Source organism: Mustelus asterias, chromosome 23 (assembly GCF_964213995.1).
Source record: "Mustelus asterias chromosome 23, sMusAst1.hap1.1, whole genome shotgun sequence".
Taxonomy (NCBI): domain Eukaryota; kingdom Metazoa; phylum Chordata; class Chondrichthyes; order Carcharhiniformes; family Triakidae; genus Mustelus; species Mustelus asterias.
In genome coordinates this window covers 35,725,250-35,747,016 of record NC_135823.1, presented here as the reverse complement: position 1 = coordinate 35,747,016, position 21,767 = coordinate 35,725,250, and the positions used below count along the sequence as shown (strand labels likewise).

Here is a 21,767-nt window from a genome sequence, read left to right as displayed (position 1 = left end):
TGGATCCTTTATGAAACTGACTACCTGAAATCTGTCCAAAGGGCTTTGTGTATTTAATGAGCAGTCCAACAAGTCATAGCAATATCCAATCCAGTTTGTTGACTGTATTTTGCAGATTTGTTGCAACAGATCTTTTAGTGCTAAATACATGAAAGTAATTAGGTGGAGTTAAAGTTTAAAAATAACTTTTCCTCGGATGCAAAATATTATCAGTGTACAACTACTTTTGTATGACGGGGAAAGTTTATAATAGGACATCTGGTTGGCTATCCACTTGATGGTCTGCTGTGATGCCAAGTGGAGAAATAAAGTGCCATCTGCAACAGATCTTAGCTGGAAATTTAACATAATGTATTCCATGGTCAGAGACTCCTGGCTGCAATCTCACCAGGTTGTCCCTCATTGTCCAGTTGTAAAACAAGTGGCTGCATTGTCCATGGCTTGTATGGATTTGGTTGAGTGCTGTCCATTGTCTTCAATGGTACAGCTTTGAGATGCTGGTTCTTTATGCTGCCTTGTACCATTATTTTGTCTATCCGAATAGTGGTTTGATACCAGCTGCATGAATATCAGCTGCTGCTTCTCAAAATGGTTAGCACAATTTTGGGTGTTTTCTTGATGGATTGATTAGGTCTTCACGAGCAATGATTTTGCCCATGGTTTTGTTTCACCCCATGGAACATGATAGCACTGAATGCAACCTGGGCATTGAGAGATAAAATGGGAGCCACTTAGTTGAAATGGACTTGAGAATTCCTGAAACAACATCATGGCCACATTTAGCTGCTGGTCTACGATCTTTGTGTCATGGCTACAAGACCATGAGGCAAAAGAGTATTATTCTACAGCATAAACTAGAGCCACTGTTAAAGTATGATATATTCTGGTTGTGCTTAATTTCCCATGTCATTCCAGTGGGTTTTGGAATCAGTTTTATGCTGTTTTTTACATTTGGACAGTGGTGGTGAGGTGAATCTAGTAAGTGAGACTCCTGTCAAAGGGAGTGTCTAGGTATTTTGCGTGGGGGTCATGGGTAAATTGCATTCCACAGAGGAAATATGAGTTCTTACCTGAAAGTATTGTTCCAAAAATGAAATGCGAACACACTTTGACTTTGAATTGGGGTGGAGGCACCAAGCACAGAAGCAGTAGTCCAGGTCACTAGTGAGCATCCTGCTTGCTTCCTCAAATGTTGATGCCCATGCCAATAGTGCTATGGCATCAGCATATGTGAAATTCTAGGATTTTATCTCGGCCATACTCTCCGTATCGATTTTGAAAATAATTTGCATGCTCACACTGAACCCTATGGCAGACAGTTTGTGAACATCTGTATTCAACTGGTCTTAACAAAGATATGGAACTTCCAGTTGCTCAATAGGCCAGTTTTGCAGCAATGAATACTTGTTGAAAGCTTCAATAGCAGACCTTCACACCAATGTTGTATGACAAGACTCTGAAGGCAGCTCCAGTCTGAACTGCTTCTGGAACTCATTGGTAGTGCAAAATTCAACCTCGTCAGAGCAGTTTCCTCCTCCTCTAAAGATCGCTTGCTCATTTGGGAGCGGGGCTTCTAAAACCAATTTTAACTAGTAAATGGTAAATGTTTGACCATCTTGTAGGTTGCAGGATGTTGTGACGGTAAGTTTTTGGGTCTTTGCCTGGTTTTTCTAGCTTTATGGTGGCAACAAGTTTAGAACGTCAGCAGACTGAATATCAAATATTTTTATATCAGTTATATGACATGGAATGTTCTTTTTACCAACTAGAAGTCATCGTTGTCCCAAGTTTAGTTGATTGCTGTTCTGTGGAAGATTACACTAAGTGCAGAAGTCATTGAACAAAAAGAACTAGAACTTGATATTTGAAATCATGTATTAGTGGACTCAAAATAAGTGACCCTGCTCCACTAGCCCTGCTGCTGTCCCAAGCCCTTGACACAGTTGAAGATCTTGGGGTAAGACCATATGCATAATGGCAGCTCCACCGGTATTAACTTCTGGGCAGCTACTTGGAGATGGGGAGCAGTACTAAACAGGCTACATGAGGCATGTCTGATAGGCCTAGTTGAAAACGCAGAGCGCATGTCAAGCATCTCCTTTGCAACTAGGCCAATTACACTGGGACCAGAGGAACTCTTGAATTGGTGTGTTTCAGTCTGAACCTAGTCTGCAACATTTCTGCAGGTTTCACTTCTGCCCTTCCTGACATGCAGGGGCACAACAGATGGTGTCATCTGCTGGACCAATCTGGCTGATCTTGTTTTTTAATGCATCAGAGAGAGGCAGAGGTAACAATCATAGAATCCCTATAGTGTAGAAGGAGGCCATTCAGCCGAGTCTGCACCGACCACAATCCCACCAAGGCTCTATTCCCATAACCCCGCACACATTTACCCTGCTAATCCCCTGACACTAGGGTCAATTTAGCATGACCAATCAACCTAACCCACACATCTTTGGACAAGTATAGCATTCCCAATTGGAATCCATGTGGCGGCTACTTTGAGACAGAGACCTGGCATACTCAGATGCTATATCCAAATCCTGTCCTTTCACATATACATGATGTGGAGATGTGGTCACGGTCACAGACATTCATCCTCTGATCTTCGGGTAAGCATTCTCCAAGGCGGCCTTCATGACACACGACACCGCAGGGTCGCTGAACAGAAACTGATAGCCAAGTTCCGCACACATGAGGACGGCCTCAACCGGGATCTTGTGTTTATGTCACACTATCTGTAACCCCCACAACTTGCCTGGACTTGCAAAATCTCACTAGCTGTCCTGTCTGGAGACAATACACATCTTTTTAACCTGTGCTTAATGCTCCCTCCACTCACATTGTCTGTACCTTTAAGACTTGATTAGCTGTATTAGCATTGATTAGCTTGATTATATTCCAATCATTATTCTGTACATTGAGTTTGTGTCTCTGTGTGCCCTGTTTGTGAGCACATCTCCCATTCCACCTGACGAAGGGGCAGCACTCCGAAAGCTAGTGGCATTTGCTACCAAATAAACCTGTTGGACTTTAACCTGGTGTTGTTAGACTTCTTACTGCTTTCACATATACCGCAGGCTCAAAGAAATTCTAGGCCAGTATATTTTAAAGAAATATGAAAATTCCAGATGTTTTTTATTTTAAATGAAAATCATAAATATTTGACCCCTCGCTCAAGCTAGCGTTATAGCAACCGCATTTCAATTTAATTTATTTTCAATTTCCAGCATTGGGTAAAATAGGCATGCTTTCTCTTGCGTAACTGGTTATGGAGACATGATTCATGCAACTACAGAAATTCTTCAGGTATTTTTAAACTGTTAAAAGGGTTCACTTGAATGTGACACTACCAGCATTGCTTAAATACACAAATGGTAGATTTTTCCTCTAAACTGCCTTGTTGTAATGGCTTACATTTCCATTCCATTAGCTGGGTAGTTTCCAATGGGATGGATAAGGTTAAAAAGAGTTTACCCATTTCAGCAGGTAGTCTTTTTATTTCTAATCAAGCCAAACTTATTTGTGGCATTCCCTCAGCACTTCACTGGCGTTCTGAGATTGTCAGTGGCCTGGTTTGTTGCTTCTGTGCATCAACATGTTCTGCTTTGCTTTCGTTCCACTCTAGGGTATATTCTAACCCAGAGTACAAATTTGCAAAAACTTGCTTTACCAGTGTTACTGGAAAGACCAGCTGTGTTTGCTTTCAAAGTTGAAGATGTGTTGAAATGCTATGGGAGGATGGGTGTTATGTAGCTTTCATGAAGGTGGGACAGAGCTACCAACACTGGGAATGTTAAAGTGAAATCGAGACAGATTACAGATCTGATGAAAAGGTTGATTCGTTTTGAATGAGATTCATCACAATTTCTGAAACCAAATTAGTGAGTTATGCCTGGTCTATCTTGTGTAACCTTTGTGATAGGTGTAATATATAAGCTTGGCTAGAAACTGCTATAAACTCTATTAAATTTCCACTAAAGTTATACTCTTTAAAAACAAATCATTCACTGATTATCTTTTATCTGTTTTTTTTCCCCCTTTTGGTTTACTAGGTTATATAGAAATGTATTTAGGGCGGCATGCTGGCACACCACTTCCTCACAACACCAGGGACCTGGGTTCGATTCTGGTCTTGGGTGACAGTGTGGAGTTTGCACATTCTCCCCGCATCTGCGTGGGTTTCCTCTGAGTGCTCCGGTTTCCCCCCTCATCCAAAGATGTGCAGGTTAGATGGATTGGCCGTGCTAAATTGCCCCTTAGTGTCCAAAGATTTATAATGTGGAGATGCCGGCATTGGACTGGGGTAAACACAGTAAGGAGTCTAACAACACCAGGTTAAAGTCCAACAGGTTTATTTGGTAGCAAATGCCAGCTAGTGGTGTTTGCTACCAAATAAACCTGTTGGACTTTAACCTGGTGTTGTTAGACGCCAAAGATTTATAGCCATGGTAAATGCAATGGGTTACAGGGATGGAGGGGGGGAGGGTTGGTACAGACTCAATAGGCTGAATTAGCCTCCTTCCTTGCACTGTAGGGATTCTATGGTTTGTAACCCATCCCTACCTTTCTTGTCCTCTTTTTCTCCTAATCTTTTCAGTGCCTAACCCCACATTGTAGCTGGCAAAGAATTCTTGTACTGCCTTTCATCAGCACGTTAGTTACTGTATCATGTTAGTGATAGATTAGGAAACAAATTATTTCAGAAAATTGCTTTTGTCCTGCACTCATGCCATCGATTATGGCATTGCTGAACTGTATCTTTAACAGGATTTAATGAGGCAGTTCTCAGGGGAACTTAAATGTCTGGTTATTTTTGATACACATTTGACTTGATCTCTCTCTCTCTTTTCACCCTTGGTGATGTTTAAAAGTGATTTTATTTAGTTCTAACAGTTGTGGGATCCAGGAACTTTAAATACTTAAGCATCTTCAATTATTCTAGTGGATAATTAAAATAGAACCAAGTATCTGGATCAAACAGTTGGATCTTCCAGCCTTTTGTGGAATGTTGTATTTTATAGAGTTCACATTCTTTTCAGATCTTGTATCAATACTCTTTCTTTCCTTCAGCCTTCCAAAGACCAAAGATGTTGCTAGCACTCCACCTGTGAGAAATGAAGCTAGCACGGCCAGTGCAGGACACAGCCCGTCACAACCAACTTGCACAGGGCCCAATCAGCTGAATGTTGCAGCAGGGTCAATTACAACTGGTCCTAGTCCACATATAATCAGAAGAGGTGAGTTTTCATTACAAATGACTAGCATTTATAACTATGTACTAGGACCATGTTGTATGTTTGACAACATGTAATGTAGCTGATTTTTGTTTAGTATTAAAGTTGAAGATTTCACTGCTATGGCATCTTTGCCAAGCTTTATTAAAATGCTGAATGGGACAAAAATAAAGAGGATGTACAAGTAATTAAAGTGCTATCTCACTTGTTTTGAATGCCTCCTAGGTTGCTGAAAGAAATATAGTCATAGAGTCATCACAGCATAGAAATAGATCATTTGGCCCATCGAGTCAATGACAGCACTTGGTAGTGCAATGCAGTCATTCCCATCAGTCTATCCTCATAGCCTAAAATTAATTCCCTCAAGTAACCATATAGTTTCCAGAAGTAAGGATAAAACTTGTCACGGTGTTGGCCACAATCCTCTTTGGATAAGGACATGGCGCCAGAGGATTACAAATATTGCACCTTTGTTTAAAACAAGGGAGAATATTGCACCTAGCAATTACTGGTCAGTCAATTTAAAGTTGATGATGGGAAACTTTTAGAAAATTAACAGCCACTGGGACAATATAATGTATCTAGGTTTACCCTGGCAATACAACGTGGAAATTTAAGAAGTAAGGATGGCTTCAAGAAACTGCAAAAAAAGATAGACAGTGAGTGAGTGGACAATAAGATGGTAGATGGAGTATAATTTCAGGAAATGTGAGGTTATTCACTTTTGCATTGTGAGAAAGCAAATTACTTTTTTAAAAGGCATGGAACTTTGAAATGTTGGTGTTCAGAGGGACTTTGGTATATAAGGAACACAGAAGGTTAACATGCAGGTACAGAAAGCAATTAGGAAGGTAAATGGCATGTTGGCCTTTATTGCTAGGGGATTGGAGTACAAGAATAAGCCAGTCTTATGCTCCCTTGTTCAGTATAGATAGTTTTTTGGTATCTCAGGATCGAGGGACTTTGGGAGTGGGCAAGATGGTGGAATTGGGCAGAAGATCAGCCATGAGTGTGTTGAATGGGAGAGCAGGCTTGAAGAGCTGTATGGTCTACTCATTCTGTTTCTCGTGTTCGTACAAGCATTAACTAATAAAAGAGAACCAGTATGGATTGGTTAAGGGCAGTAAAATCAGAAATATTCATATTATGCAGCATCCATGGAAAATCAGTTTACAGGCTGAATTTGATCAGGCAGTCAGGAGAAAGGCGGGGGGTTTATGGGTAGGGAGAAGGAATTTTCAAAAATTATGCATTGGGATAGTCCCTCCACATCTTCCTGTTTCCATTTGATCATACTGTGAGTGGACAGTGGGAATCGACAACTGGCTCCACGTTGCCTGGCATTCTGTTAGGGCAACTGAAGCCTCAGTCAGATGACAGCTCCAGAACTGGTGCCAACTTCCCAATGTCAGATGACCTTCCTGTTGAGGCTGATGAGGTGGCAGGCTACTAATTATGCATGTCCTGGAAGATCCCAACTGTGAATGCGTCTCTGAGCCACATGGGTCAGGACTTGGAAATGTTTCAACAGGCTTAAGATTCTGCCCAGCATTTCAAGTTGATGATGCTTTGTCAGATTTAGAAGTACTTGGAGATGTAACAGGTTTTAAGCCAAGGAAGGGGATGGAGGAAAAGGGGAAAGCCCATAAGTCTTTATCAGGTTGAAAGTGGGAAGGTGCCCCCCACCTGCCTGCCTGATAAAATCCCCAACCTATTGCTGCCACCAAACACTCCACCAGGGAGGACATTAAATTCCATCTGGGTAGTTGTGATGAATGACTCTTTGAACTGGGGGAAGATCTACACTGGAGTTCCTCTGTGCGCTAGGACTTCTATTTTTGATATACATCACAAACTTTGACTGGATGGGTAAAGGGCATTCATTATTTTATTTGAAGTTGAAGATGGGATGAAATATGTAAGTGTTGTAAACAGTGAGGAAGTTCAACTTCAAAAGGAGGAATGAGAAGTGTGTGGCAAATTAGCTTCACTATAAAGAAGCATGAAGCAACATTTTAATAGGAAGAATGAGAAGAGACAATACATTAAATGGTGCAATTTCAAAGGTAATGCAAGAATAGAGAGACCTGGGATATGTTTTTGCACAAATGATTTTGCTAACAAAGGAATTAATAAGGTGTATGTGACCCTGGACTTTATAAAAGGGGTCAAAAGCCAGGGAGTTGTAGTAAACTTGGATATAACAGCACTTTGATCCTAGCTGGAGTATGGTATCTAATTCTGAGCAACATGCTTTTGGAAGCATAGAACATAGAACAGTACAGCATAGTACAGGCCCTTCAGCCCTCGATGTTGTGCCGAGCTTTGTCCGAAACCAAGATCAGGCTATCCCACTCCCTATCATTCTAGTGTGCTCCATGTGCCTATCCAATAACCGCTCGAAAGTTCCTAAAGTGTCTGACTCCACTATCACAGCAGGCAGTCCATTCCACACCCCAACCACTCTCTGAGTAAAGAACCTACCTCGGACATCCTTCCTATATCTCCCATCATGAACCTTATAGTTATGCCCCCTAGTAACAGCTACATCCACCTGAGGAAATAGTCTCTGAACGTCCACTCTATCTATTCCCCTCATCATCTTATAAACCTCTATTAAGTCACCTCTCATCCTCCTCCGCTCTAAAGAGAAAAGCTCTAGCTCCCTCAACCTTTCCTCATAAGACTTGCCCTCCAAACCAGGCAGCATCCTGGTAAATCTCCTTTGCACTCTTTCCAATGCTTCCACGTCCTTCTTATAGTGAGGTGACCAGAACTGCGCACAATATTCCAAATGTGGTCTCACCAAGGTCCTGTACAGTTGCAGCATAACCCCACATGTGAAGCCTTTGGAGAAGGTGGAAAGAGATTTATAATAGGTTCATGGTTGAAGGATTGCGGTTACATGAATCAGCCAGAGAAGCGCAAGGACATAGAGAAAGAAAAGAGTGGGAGTGGGGGATTGCTATCCTATGATTAAGAGATCCCAGATCAAGTATTCGCACTTTCTTAGAATACTCTGAAACAATCTGAATGCTTCCATCATAGTCGTATAATTACCTTTGTTTCAGATGTTTACCTACTCTTCCTTTTAAAAAAATTCAGTGGTCTCTCCCTCATAAACAGAGCCATAAACCTCCTCTGTTCCATTGGAAAAAGCCCTAACCTTCCCTCCTTTTTCCTTTTTCAGAGGGGTGCTCAAATAGACCCATATATGATAGTTTGGGGAATGGATGAAAGTAAATCATGAACTTTAAATTAAATTACAAGAGCAGAATATTGGAAAACAAGCTTATTTTAGTAAATGGTGAATTTGGGACTGAGATCAACAATCTTTTTTGCCGACATAACGAACTACTGGAACAGATGGGGTATGGATAACTTAGGAATCATTAAGAAAACAATTGGATGTTACTATTGTGAGACTTGAGAGTTTTTCCACAATAAATGAATTAAAATGACATGAATGCTTTCCTCATCTACAATTAACTTGTAATCTTGTGGGTCTTCAATGTTCAAACTATATGAATTTTTTTTTCCCCTTTTAAGCAACAAAAAAGCCTGCTCCTGCTCCGCCAAAACCTTCAAATCCACCTCCTGGACAGCCCATGGGTCATGGAACAAACCAGCCTGCTAACCAAGCTTCCTCACATTCACCAAAGCAGCCTAACCAAGTTGCTGGTCAGCCTGGAAACTGGAGTCCTGTTCAATCCCATGGTCCGCCATTATCTCAACCTACAATCCAGCCACGCAGGCATTCCAGTAATCAAATGGTTATTCATGCCCCCAGTCACCCCCCACCTCAACCTCCCCCACAGCCGATCAATCCATATCCATGTAAAGCAACTTGTGAGCAAGCAATGGATCAGTCGTCCAGTAGCCCACCTGGCACACCAACCCCCCCAAACACGCCTCCATTAGGGGCACATAGTGCAAACTTCAACCTAACTCAGCACTCCACACACGCCCAAGTCTTCCCAGCGAATCAAGACCTGTATTCCCAACATCCGCTTCCCCCACAGTTTGCCACTTTGCCGAGAGCGCGACCAGTACCAAAACCAAGAAGTCGACCCAATGTTCCACCACCTCCACAGCCACCTGTAACAGCCCCTGCAACAAATTGTTCTGCTCCTGCAGAGCACGCATCAAGTGTGGCAGCTACAGCTTCAAAAATAGTTACTGGTGAGTATTTTCAAATAACCAGCAGGTATTTATAATTTGTTGTCTACATGTGCAAACGGGAAATAATTGGGCGCCAGATTCTCACTCCAGTACAATTGTATTATGTTTCTAAGAAATCTAAAACTTTTAATTTTGAAAATTGAATGTGTTAAATGGAAAAGTTAAACTATTAGGTCAATTAACAGCAGGAATTCTGGAGGGGTCTTTAAACCTTCCTCAATGATAGGGAGGAGTGGAAGACACCAAAACCAAAAGTTTATAAGGAAACATTTCAAGACAAAGGGGCATTTCGCAAGGTAGAAAATTCTGTGGAATAGGAGGGTAGTAAATGATTGATCAGACTCTAATGGTGCCACTGAATGAGAAGGAAGTATTAGGATATGTGCTTTAAGAGAAGGTGAGAGATGTGTGGGAGAAGTACTGGTGGGAGACATACCTGGTGCAAAGGAAGATGGTTGTGGTTGTCGGTGGTCGATCATCTGAGCACCAGGACATCACTGCAGAAGTTTTTCCGGATAGTGTCCTAGGCCCAACCACCTTCTGCTGCTTCAACAGTGACCTTCCTTCATTCATTATAATGTCAGAAATGAGGTTGTTCACTGATGATTGCACAATGTTTAGCACCATTTGCAACTATTTTGACGTTGAAACAGTTCCTGTCCATATGCAGCAAGACCTGGGCAACATTCATGCTTGGCCTGATAAATGGCAAATAATTTTCACGCCACTCGAATGCCAGGCAATAACCATCTCCAACAAGAGAATCAAACTATCTCCCCATGACATTCATATCATCATTAAATCCCCCACTATCAACATTCTGAGATTTACCATTGGCCAGAAACTGAACTGGACTAGCCATATAAATACAGTGGCTACAGGAGCAGGTCAGAGGCTGGGAATTCTGCAGTGAGTAACACTGCTTCTTTTCTCCCTAAAGTCTGTCCACCATCTACAAAGCATAAGTCCAGAGTGTGATGGAACACAATCACTTGCTTGGATGCGTGCAGCTCTATTGGCACTCGAGAAACTCAACATCATCCAGCACAAAGCAGCCCGTTCACTCCCTCTGCCACTGACGTACATGATACACTACTGCAACTCAATGAGGCTCCTTTGACAGCACTGTCCAAACCCACGACTTCTGTTAACACCTAGAAAGACAGCTGATGTATGGGATCATCATTATCTCTGAGTATCCCTCCAAGCCAGGCACCATCCTGACTTGGAATTATATCACTGTTCCTTCGCTGTCACTGGGTCAAAATACTGAACTCCCTCCCTAACAGCAGTGTGGGTATACCTATGCCACATGGACTGCAGCGGTTAAGAAGGTGGTCGTCCACCGCCACCTTCTCAAGGGCAATTAGAGATGGGCAGCAAATGCAGGCTTAGCCCTGCAATGCCCAGATACAGTGAAAGAATTTTTGAAAAATTGTTTCAATGAGGGGCACCTGAAGAAGTTGTATAGATTCAAGTTTGGATTTTTATGCTTGGAAACTAAAGCTAGAATTTAACTTGTGTTTTTTAATCATTAGAAATGATTAGTCTTTAAAGAAAATTCATTCCCAGATATGATTGAGTTGATATTAATACAGTGGATTAATTCATGACTAATAATTTTACCTGCCAATGCCTTCACAGGTTTTGGAGGAGACTCTGCGTCGAGGTTTGTAAATTTCAAACCCTTTGCACTAGCAACTAGTCCCTGCTATTGCTCGCTGGGCAATGCTTTGTCAAAGTTGTGTCTGATGTGCTTTTGATTCATGCTAAAATTAGCGCCTGATTTATTTTTTGCAACATCTGTGTTCAAAGTAAAGTCCAACACTTGGAGATTAAGCTCCCCAATGTTCGTACTGTACTATTCTTCCCTTTAGAATAACTTCTCATGAGACAAGTGTGAAAGGCTTGTTTTTGTGACTCTTGATATGAATGGCTATGTTTCGTGATGATTTACAACCCTTTACAAGGTACAACCCTTTCACTAAGCAACCCTGTGGATAAGTGGAGTGTATAAGTGGAGTGAGGGCTATGTTGGGGAGAGCAGAGGAAAGTGAAATCATACAACCTTTACCCCAATAATGAAGCCTACAATAAAAAAAATATTTTGTATTGTAACCTAGAATTCTGGAGATGTCATATTTTTGTTGTGTGAAAGGGAGGATCAAGTAATGGAGAATCAACTGGAATATGAAATCATTCTTGAGTCCAAGATTCCTATAACAGAGTCTTATGATAAAGAGTGGGACTTATGGAGTAGTGTCATTTAACAGTATTGTAACTTATTTTCCAGCTCCTTTTTGTAACCCCACCCCCCTCAAAATAAATGTCTAACCCACACCAAACACCACATTGCTGATCAGCTCCGTATAAGAATGGGTTATGGTATCATGCAGGCAGACTGGAAAAGTCTCAGCTTCACTCTCTGAAAGTTTAGACATAGACTGTCTCAACTGGATGGCACTGGAAACTGGGTTATCCTCCGGAATGCATTACTGTTGGTCCTGTTGAAAATTTGCATTTGTGAACAGAAAGGAGTTTGGGTTCAGCATTCTAATGTCACACGAGGATATCCATACTGGTTAAAGAACTAAAACAAAACTCGGAGCTTTGAAGACAAGCCCAACAGTTTACATTTCTATGGTGCCTTTGTGCAAAAAAATGTCCAAAGTGCTTCCCAGAAGTTTGAGATATACTGACATGAGCTACATGAAAGATTAAGGAGAGTGATCAAAAGCTTGGGTTTTACAGAGGACATGGAAACGAAGGATGTTACAGAGAGTGAGACCAGGGTGGCTGAAGGCACAACAGCCAGTGGTAGTAAAGAGAAGGGGGATGCACAAGAGGTCAAAGGAGAGTCTTCGATGAGATATTGCTGAACTGGAAGAGGTTATGGAGATTTTAATGGCATTGGTGTTGAAAAATTTAAACAAAGATCCAAACTTTTTACAGATGTTGGAGATTAGGAGTCCATGTTAATCAGCATTGGTGTGAAGTGAGAGTGGCACTTGGTACCTGATGGTATTCAAGGATGAAGAGAAAATAGCTGTTGCAGAATAAAGGTTACAGTATGGTGTTGTGGCAGCTGATTCACAAACAAATGTTGTGAAAGGAGGAAATACTAACATTTATAGAATGCCTTTCGCAACCTTAAAATACTCGTGTTTTACGGATAATTAGGTATTTTTGGAAATGTTGTCATCTTTGTAATACTGTGTAGGGTGTTATAATGATATATTTCAAATAAATTTGGGAACTCAGATTCTTCCTCTGAAATTCCTATGTATTGTGTCTTTATCCCTGTATTGAACTAATCTAGAGGCTAGAGTTCCTACCCTGCCCTAACCACAGATGTGCTAGACTGAGTAATGTTTTTTGGATTGAATGGGCTGCAATGCCAGCTCTGTGGATGCCTGAAGAGATATGTAGTGCATTTTCAGCTGCTTGTAATTGTAATAATGTTCAACATATTGCATGAGGATGTTAGAGCATGTTCTAATATTGATTAGTCTCTCTTACCATAATATAGAATAATTGTGCAATCCTCTACTTTCTTTGAGCATGTGACCTCACCAGCATTTTGTGTATCTTGTGGACCCTTTAGCTTTAGTTGCAACAGTTTCTGTACCTAGATCCTGTTATATCTGCTATTTGACAATAAATTCATCTGATAGAAATAGTTCTGCCAAAGTAAAACAAATCTAGTTAGCTTGTTTAAGAAAAGTTTAGTTTTAACATTTTTAACTTTTTTCTGTTAAAAAACATTTTTTTGTTGAAGATTCTTGAATTAATGTGTGAGAATAATACTCATGATGTGGAGATGCCGGCGTTGGACTGGGGTAAGCACAGTAAGAAGTCTCACAACACCAGGTTAAAGTCCAACAGGTTTATTTGGTAGCAAATACCATAAGCTTTCGGAGCAATGCTCCTTCGTCAGATGGAGTGGTCTCTGTTCTCAAACAGGGCACAGACACAGAAATCAAATTACAGAATACTGATTAGAATGCAAATCTCTACAGCCAGCCAGGTCTTAAATGTACAGACAATGTGGGTGGAGGGAGCATTCAACACAGGTTAAAGAGATGTGTATTGTCTCCAGACAGTACAGCTTGTGAAATTGTGCAAGTCCAGGAGGCAAGCTGTGGGGGTTACTCATAATGTGACATAATGTGACAGAAACCATGCAGACGCTACGACAACGGATGAATGAACACTGCTCAACAATTACCAGGCAAGACTGTTCTCTTCCTGTGGGGGAGCACTTCAGCAGTCACGGGCATTCAGCCTTGGATCTTCAGGTAAGCGTTCTCCAAGGCGGCCTTCACGACACACGACAGCGCAGAGTCACTGAGCAGAAACTGATAGCCAAGTTCCGCACACATGAGGACGGTCTAAACCGGGATGTTGGATTTATGTCACATTATGAGTAACCCCCACAGCTTGCCTCCTGGACTTGCACAATTTCACAAGCTGTACTGTCTGGAGACAATACACATCTCTTTAACCTGTGTTGAATGCTCCCTCCACCCACATTGTCTGTACATTTAAGACCTGGCTGGCTGTAGAGGTTTGCATTCTAATCAGTATTCTGTAATTTGATTTCTGTGTCTGTGCCCTGTTTGAGAACAGAGACCACTCCATCTGACGAAGGAGCATTGCTCCGAAAGCTTATGGTATTTGCTACCAAATAAACCTGTTGGACTTTAACCTGGTGTTGTGAGACTTCTTACTGAGAATAATACATCAGAGAATTGTGGATGTTTCAAAACCTCAGTTTCTTCCACTACTAACTCTTTGGGTGTTTTGGGCCAACAGATTCCCAGTGACTTGTACACATATATTTTCTTAATTATTTTGGTCATTGAGGGCTTATTCTGTATTCAGTGTATTTCCTCACACCACATAAATGAGAGATTACAATCAGGCTTTATGACTAACTCCAGATTAGTTACATCTGCCCATGGTGATCTTATTTAGACACACGAGATCACAGTAGGAATCAACCTGCTCACAGTGCTGACTGCTAAACCTCAATTCGATGAAAATGTACTCTCAGGAGTCCTGTTTGGCTGTTTTTGGGTGTCCTGTTTTTCAAACATGGGACCTAAGCAGCTCAGTGAAGAAAGTAAATAAGCCATTTTAAACTTAATGATAGAAATAAATGAAGGTTACATTTGGTAGTTATAAATAAATGATTGAAAATAAACTGGGAGGGTTGACAAGCTAAGTAGATTGTTCAAGATATGTTTATTTAAAATTTTCACCAAGTGCTTATTTTTCCATTTTAGGGTCAAAATTGATAATAAAAGGCACCCTGTTTTGCTTTTCCTGAATGTCAGTCAAACTATTGAACATAATCAGCTGCTAGCGAGTATCTGCTTTTTATTGTTGACAAATTAAATTGAATATTTGAAACAAATAAAACCTTATAAATATTCACAGCTCCCTTCACAAAGCGTAATTCTACATCATCATCTACATGCACAATGCCTTCTCCCCATGAAACTTTGATCAGCTGCCTATTGATGCTATCTGTGCATTGATGAGATGATGAGGTGCTAAGCAGGAAAAGCAATTACTTTCAATGTACCGGGGATGTATGTTGCTCCTGATGCTTTATCATTTGAGTCTAATTTTGAATCCATCATTCAGAGGATATTTGTTGAGTTTAAACTAGATTAGTTATATCAAACTCTTGCTATCAGAAGGCTTAAGCATATGTTTTTGTTAAATAGAGCAGAACAGGATTTCCTTCTGCTCTCAGATGTTAAAATCTTTCTAGCATTCCAGAATTTCAGCACCTCCTCAGTGCGCATCAGCCAGATCATTGTAAGAATCCAAAAACAGTAACTTTCCATCTTCAAAAAAAATTTTGCTTCATCCAGACCCTGAAGATTTGCATTTGTAGTTTGCCTTGTTGGATGTGGTGATTCTTTTATATGATCTGTATTTTTTTCGCTAAGTTGCTAGTGCTTCATACATTTTAGAAGGGATGATTCCTGACCACTCGAGTACAGTTGCCTTAAAAATTTATATTACATTTTTGTTTGCATATTATCAGGTTCTCCCTGACATCACAAAGGTTCAAGACTCCTTAGAAAAGATTGCTTCATATAAAACATGCAGCCCATGGTAAACAGCTAACCATTACTACCTGCCCAAGTTTTTTTCTCCATTAAGGTGATAAAATGTAGAGCAACAAAATAAAAGCTCATTGTATAGGGAGTAGCATATTGGCATGGATTAAAGTTTGGCTATTAGGAAACTAGTTTGTTGGCATAAATGGGCCTTTTACTGGTTGGCAGGACTGACCGTAAAACATAGGAGCAGAAGTAGGCACTTCGGTCTGTCAAGTCTGCTCCACCATTCAATGATGTCATGACTGATCTGATCATCCTCAACTCCACTTCCCCGTGTTATCGGAAAAACCCTTGATTCCCTTACTGAGTCAAAATCTGTCTATCACAGCCTTGAACACGCTTAACAACCCAGCCTCTGCAGCTCTCTTCAGTAAATAATTCCACAGATTCACTACTTTCTGAGAGAAGAATTTCCTCCTCATCTGTTTCAAATGGCAACCCCTTACTCTGAGATTATGCCTCTAGTCTTAGACTCTCCCACAAGGGGTAACAACCTCTCGGCATCTACCCTGACATGTCCCTGAGAATCCTATATGTCTTAAAAAAGACAATTTTTTCCTAAACTTCAGTGAATACAGGCCCAACCTACTTAACCTCTCCTCATTAGAAAATCCCTCCATACCTGGGATCAACCTAGTGAACTTCTGGACTGCCTCCAATGCCAGTATATCTTTCCTTAGATACGTGACAAGTGGCGTGCCACAGGGGTCAGTGCTGTGCCTCAACTTTTTACAATTTATATAAATGACTTGGATGAAGAGATTGAAGGTACGGTTGCTAAATTTGCTGGTGACACAAAGATAGATAGGAAAGTAAATTGTGAAGAGAACGTAAGGAGGCTACAAAGGGACAGATGTAGGTTAAGTAAATGGGCAAAAACCTGGCAAATGAAGTATAATATGGACAAATGTGAAGTTGTCCATTTTGGCAGGAAGAATAAAAAAGAAACTTTTTGATTTACTATTGTCACATGTATTAGTATATAGTGAAAAATATTGTTTCTTGCGTGCTATACAGACGAAGCATACCATTCATAGAGAAGGAAAGGAGAGAGTGAAGAATGTAGTGATACAATCATAGCTAGGTGTAGAGAAAGATCAACTGAATGCAGGGTAGGTCCATTCAAAAGTCTGATGGCAGCAGATTTATTATCTAAGTGGTATGAGATTGCAAAGCTCATGAGATGCCAAGGGATCTGGGTGTCCACGTGCATGAATTACAGAAGGCTAGTATATAGGTACAGCAAGTAATTTGGAAAGCTGATAGAATGTTATCATTTATTGAGTGGAATTGATTACAGAACTAGGAAGGTTATGCTTCACTTGTACAGTGCATTGGTGAGACCACATCTGGTGTATTGTGTACGGTACTAGTCTCCTGATCTAAGAAAAGTTGTAAATGCATTAGATACAGTTGAGAGAAGGTTTACTTGACTAATACCAGGAATGAACAGGTTGCTTTTTGAAGAAGGATTGGAGAGGTTAGGTTTGTACCCACTAGAGTTTAGAAGAGTAAGAGGCGACTTGGTCTTAACCTTTAAGATTTTGAGGGGTGTTAACAGGGGTGGATGAGGAGAGGATGTTTCATCTTTTGGTAGAATCTAGAATTGGGGATCACTATAAAGATAAGGTGTCACTCATTTAAGATGGAGATGAGGAGAATTTTTTCTGAGGGTTGAGAGTCTGGAACTTTCTTCCTCAAAAGGCAATGGGAGACAAATCTTTGAATATTTTTAAGGCAGTACTAGATCGATTTTTGATTAACAAGAGGGTGAAAGGTTATCAGGGGTAGGCAGGAATATGGAGTTGAGGTTGCAATCAGATCAGCCATAATCTTATTGAATGATGGAGAGGGCTCATGGGGTTGAGTGGCTTACTCCTGCACCTAATTCACTTGTTCATATGTAACGAGGCAGGAGGTAATGTTAGAACAGACATTGTGTGATCCCTACACCAGAATTAAAAGATGTGTATGTTGAATAATCAATGAATTCTATGCTCCTTTAGGCTGAGTGGGTTAAGTTGCTTTCAAAGTCTTCAGTTTTTTACTTTGAGGTCAAATTTGCCTCCAGTTGAATAACATGCTACCCTGTTGTGGATCTGTGCTGATAGTTGTGGTCTGTTGGCTGTTGGGCACTTCCAGGTCTTCAATGGTGATCACTTCAAAGAAACACTGCCTGAGAACAAGTTGATCTTTCCTGATAGTTGATGAACTGGCATTTTTTTAATTTCAGAAAGAGCTGACAGCCCTATAGCTGGCACAGAGCCATTGGATATTGCATACATATAGCATGGTAATATGCATTAGTGTGCATCTAACCACTGTATAGGCTTTCCGTCAATATGAAAAAGCCTTTCAGCAATATGGCTTCTAATTGTCAACTATTTTATTAAAAAATGCAGATGTTTGACCAGGAAAGTACTGTTTGAGCAGAATGGGGAGAGTTAATGGTAAGATTTAGGCAAGTGATTGGCCAATTAATCCTGCTAATTTAATGTTAATTTAGTGCATGCTTTCCAGCCCTGTTACTAACCATTCATCACACTGCTTGCCTGCACTTGTACTAATGATGCACGGGTAAAGCAGATTCTCAGACATCAGGAAAAATGCCTACATACACGCTGAATTATTTACACTGTTAAAAGCATCCAGCTAGGCTGTTCAGTGGCTAATGTACAAATGACAGCAATTTGGTTGCTTTAATTTCTGTGTAATATCATTGTGACCAACTTTTATACCTTATAGGGTTATATTAGTGCTATGAACTATACAGTAGGAGGGTGCTGAAATACTACCAGTTAAGTGCAAGAAATGCTACAGTAAAATTATGATGATAGAGAGTCCATGATGTTTTATTTCCAGGGGAAAAGTTATATAAACTGGACTTGTAGTGAAATTCTAGGAATGTTCTCTTAGTTTATAAAGGTTAGATTTTCAATGTTGTGCACTACTCACTGAATTACCTCTTGGTGTGTGTCTTTAAAGCCTTCGCCCTTGCTGTGATGGTGGAAGTTTCAGAAGGTTGGGTTATGGGGAGATAATTCTGGAATGGTATCCTGACTGTACAAGTATTTCATGAGATATCGCTGATGTTTTGTGTTTGTTGCTAGATTTTGATTCTACTGTTCAAGAGCAGGACTCGAACGAATCTAAGTCTCCTGTGGAGTTGATGCCTGCTGCAGGCAACATGGAACTTAGAAAACACGAGCAGCAAGACATTGACGATGACTCAGAGAGCACTGCTTTGTGAAGAGTCCCAACACTCTGCCATTTGCACCGCTAAACTGTCCTCTAAGAAGCTTGATTCTGCTGCTGTTCTAAGGATATGCCATCTGCAAAAAAACTCAAGAAAAAAATCCCTCTTCATTATCTTCTACTGGATGTGCTCATGTTGCATGGAATATAATTAACGGTTTCATCAGTGCCACTACCACAGTCTCATCAATGCCACTATGATCTAATCAATGCCACTATCATGGATTCATTAATGCCACTATTATGATCTCTGGACTGATCCTATGTTTTTTGCTTTTGGTTCAGACAGGAGATGCTTCTGAAAGACGTTCACTTATTGCAGGTAACTATGATTACGTGAAAATCTCTCTCTGGGATTTTGACTGGGTTAACAGCCAATCATTTGGTTACAGTTGGGTAAACAGTGCCTTGTTCAATTGTCACCAAGTTTCTGGATGGAAACTCACTGTGGTTTTACATTTTTTTCCCTTTTTTAAATGTTGTACTTTGAGCTGTATCCAGATTTTGTACATGTTAATTATTTCTGTGTTGAGTTCAACACGTATGAGAAAATGGTACTGGGCTGAGACTGAGTCTGCTCAATCTGTACATTTGTATTTATCCTTGATGCAGTTTGCTTGTAAGATTAATGCTAAACTGATTGCAGTCGGTTGGTATTCACTTTGCTATGTTTTGTTTAATGTAAAGTGCACTTCTTGCCTTCGGTCTTGTTTTGCATACAAGGCAATTTTATAACTGATTAAATCTGAACAAATAATCTTACTACTGTTTTCATTAAACTGAAAATCTGTTATGAATTATAAACATCTGAAAATGTGTATAAATTACATTTGTGTACTAAAAAGGAAATAAAATAAACCATTAAGCTGGTTGCTTCTGGACATGTGCCTGGTGTTCATGGCACTTAAAAAAAAATTGACACACCCAGGTGAAGGACTAAGATTCATATTTTCAGACAGCACCTAAACTGAAAGAGCAGTAGAGGATGCAAAATAACTTGGGAAGCGGTGAATAGATCATACCAAATTTGGACTTGGAAAACCCTGAAAACTATTGAAGGTAAGGAGTTCCATAGTTTTAAGGTTCTGGGGAAAATAATGTTATGAGTAGCAGATAGTACAAGTAATCTTCATGTCAACATATTGAGGATGCAGTGAGAAGAAAGCGTGTGTGGGTCCATATATTTCCTGATTGAGAAACAAGACAGAAGAGTTCTGAAGTGCATTGACTGCAGTCATCTCAATAGAATGGAGAGTTGTGAAAAGTTATCCTGAGAGAGAATCTTTTAGTTCAAGTTGTGTATAATATTAGAAAAGTCCCAGAGGTGACAGCAGTACTCAAATCTTGGATAGGCCAACTTTGTTCATATAAACATAGAAACCCTACAGTGCAGAAGGAGGCCATTCGGCCCATCGAGTCTGCACCGACCACAATCCCACCCAGGCCCTACCCCCACATATTTTACCCGCTAATCCCTCTAACCTACGCATCCCAGGACTCTAAGGGACAATTTTTAACCTGGCCAATCAACCTAACCCGCACATCATATAGTGGAAAACAATTATTTATTAAGTGCATAAGTAGAAGTCAAAGCTTCATGTTAGTTACTGATGCAATTAATGCACAAGCAGCAGAGGGAGGAGGTCCAACACACCAAGAATCTTTGGGAAGCATGACTTCACCTCAGCCAGGAGCTGTCTGGTAGGTAGGTGTTTGTATTTTACCAAGCAGTGGTGACTGAACTGTATTACATTCTGCCACACAACAGAGTGAGGATGGTGTTGTCATTGACCATCAGGATCACCTAGTTCATTCTATGCTAGTGGTCCCTTCATGGTCACAACATCAATAATCTGACAGAGGCAGCGTATGAGGGGATTTCATAGTGTTGTCATTGACCAGAAAGGAGAGAGAGCTCATAGCTAGCAGCATTGTCAGTGATGCAGGGTACAATCAACTACGTGCATGGCTCAGTGGGTCCCTCATGTTAATAAGGAGATATACCTGACCCGCAAGGGCTGCCAGTCTATTAACATCCGGTTGATACATGATTGTCAGTAAATGCCTGCTATGCTAGCAGCAGCCAAGATGTATTCATTCTGTGCTAATTAGCTGTAACCACTATCTTTTGTCAATTACGAAGACTCATGGGGCAATGAGGGATACTTATTTTATGCCATGATTCATGACCACTTTTGCCATCCAACCCCAGATGGACAATATTGAGAGCCAATGTGCAAGCAGTCAGCATCCTGAAACAGTGATTCTGCTGCCTAAACTGTTCACGGTGTGCTGGTGGTGCTCTCTGGAGCATGTCCCCAAATTTGTGGTGGTCTGCTGCATCCTCACAACTTTGCTGTCCTTGCCACCAGCCTTTGGAGACTGCCTCAGGAGAAGGCATCTGGAACACCTCTACTATGGACACAAAGAACAATACAGCACAGGAACAGGCCCTTCGGCCCTCCAAGCCCGCGCCGCTCCCCGGTCCAGGATTGAATCCTGAATCCAGGATCCCCGCCCAATTTTTCAGCCTATCTACATACCAATATCCTATCCACCGAGCTGTCCCTCAGCTACGATGCTTTGTTCATCACAACCTATTAACTCACCCCCACCCCCCCATTCCAGACCATGTGATCTCCAGGGAGAGGCGAAAACCCAGAGTGAAAACCCCAGGGCCAATATGGGGGAAAAAAAATCTGGGAAATTCCTCTCCGACCCCCTGAGGCGATCGAAACGAGTCCAGGAGATCACACTGGCTCTGATCGGAAAATGCTTCCCAACCCTAGTCACTTCCACTTCCACGAACACCATATGAATTCCCTGCCCCCGAGACAGGTTCCCAACTATCCGCAGTCTCGCTCTGTACTGGCACCAGCAAGATGATCATAGAATGAAGCCTTGAAACGAGAAACAAGGAACAATTAGCCCGCGCCGCTCCCTGGTCCAA

The 21,767-nt window shown here is 41.0% G+C and overlaps 1 protein-coding gene across 12 annotated transcripts in view; it reads left to right on the top strand.

Moving 5' to 3' along the window:
* The window catches only part of arhgap17a (Rho GTPase activating protein 17a), a 166,459-nt gene extending 146,756 nt beyond the window's left edge, over positions 1-19,703 (top strand). For 4 of the 12 annotated variants that reach the window (XM_078240282.1, XM_078240285.1, XM_078240280.1 and 1 more), the window contains 3 exons: positions 5,077-5,243; positions 8,790-9,422; positions 18,673-19,703. In XM_078240282.1, coding sequence (XP_078096408.1) covers positions 5,077-5,243; positions 8,790-9,422; positions 18,673-18,812 — 940 coding nt within the window. In that variant the 3' untranslated portion in view covers positions 18,813-19,703. Of the gene's footprint in view, positions 1-5,076; positions 5,244-8,789; positions 9,423-11,066; positions 11,092-17,964; positions 18,013-18,672 lie in introns of all 12 variants that reach the window. The other 8 variants (XM_078240288.1, XM_078240286.1, XM_078240281.1 and 5 more) reach the window with 3 other exon arrangements.
* Positions 19,704-21,767: the final 2,064 nt, after the last annotated feature.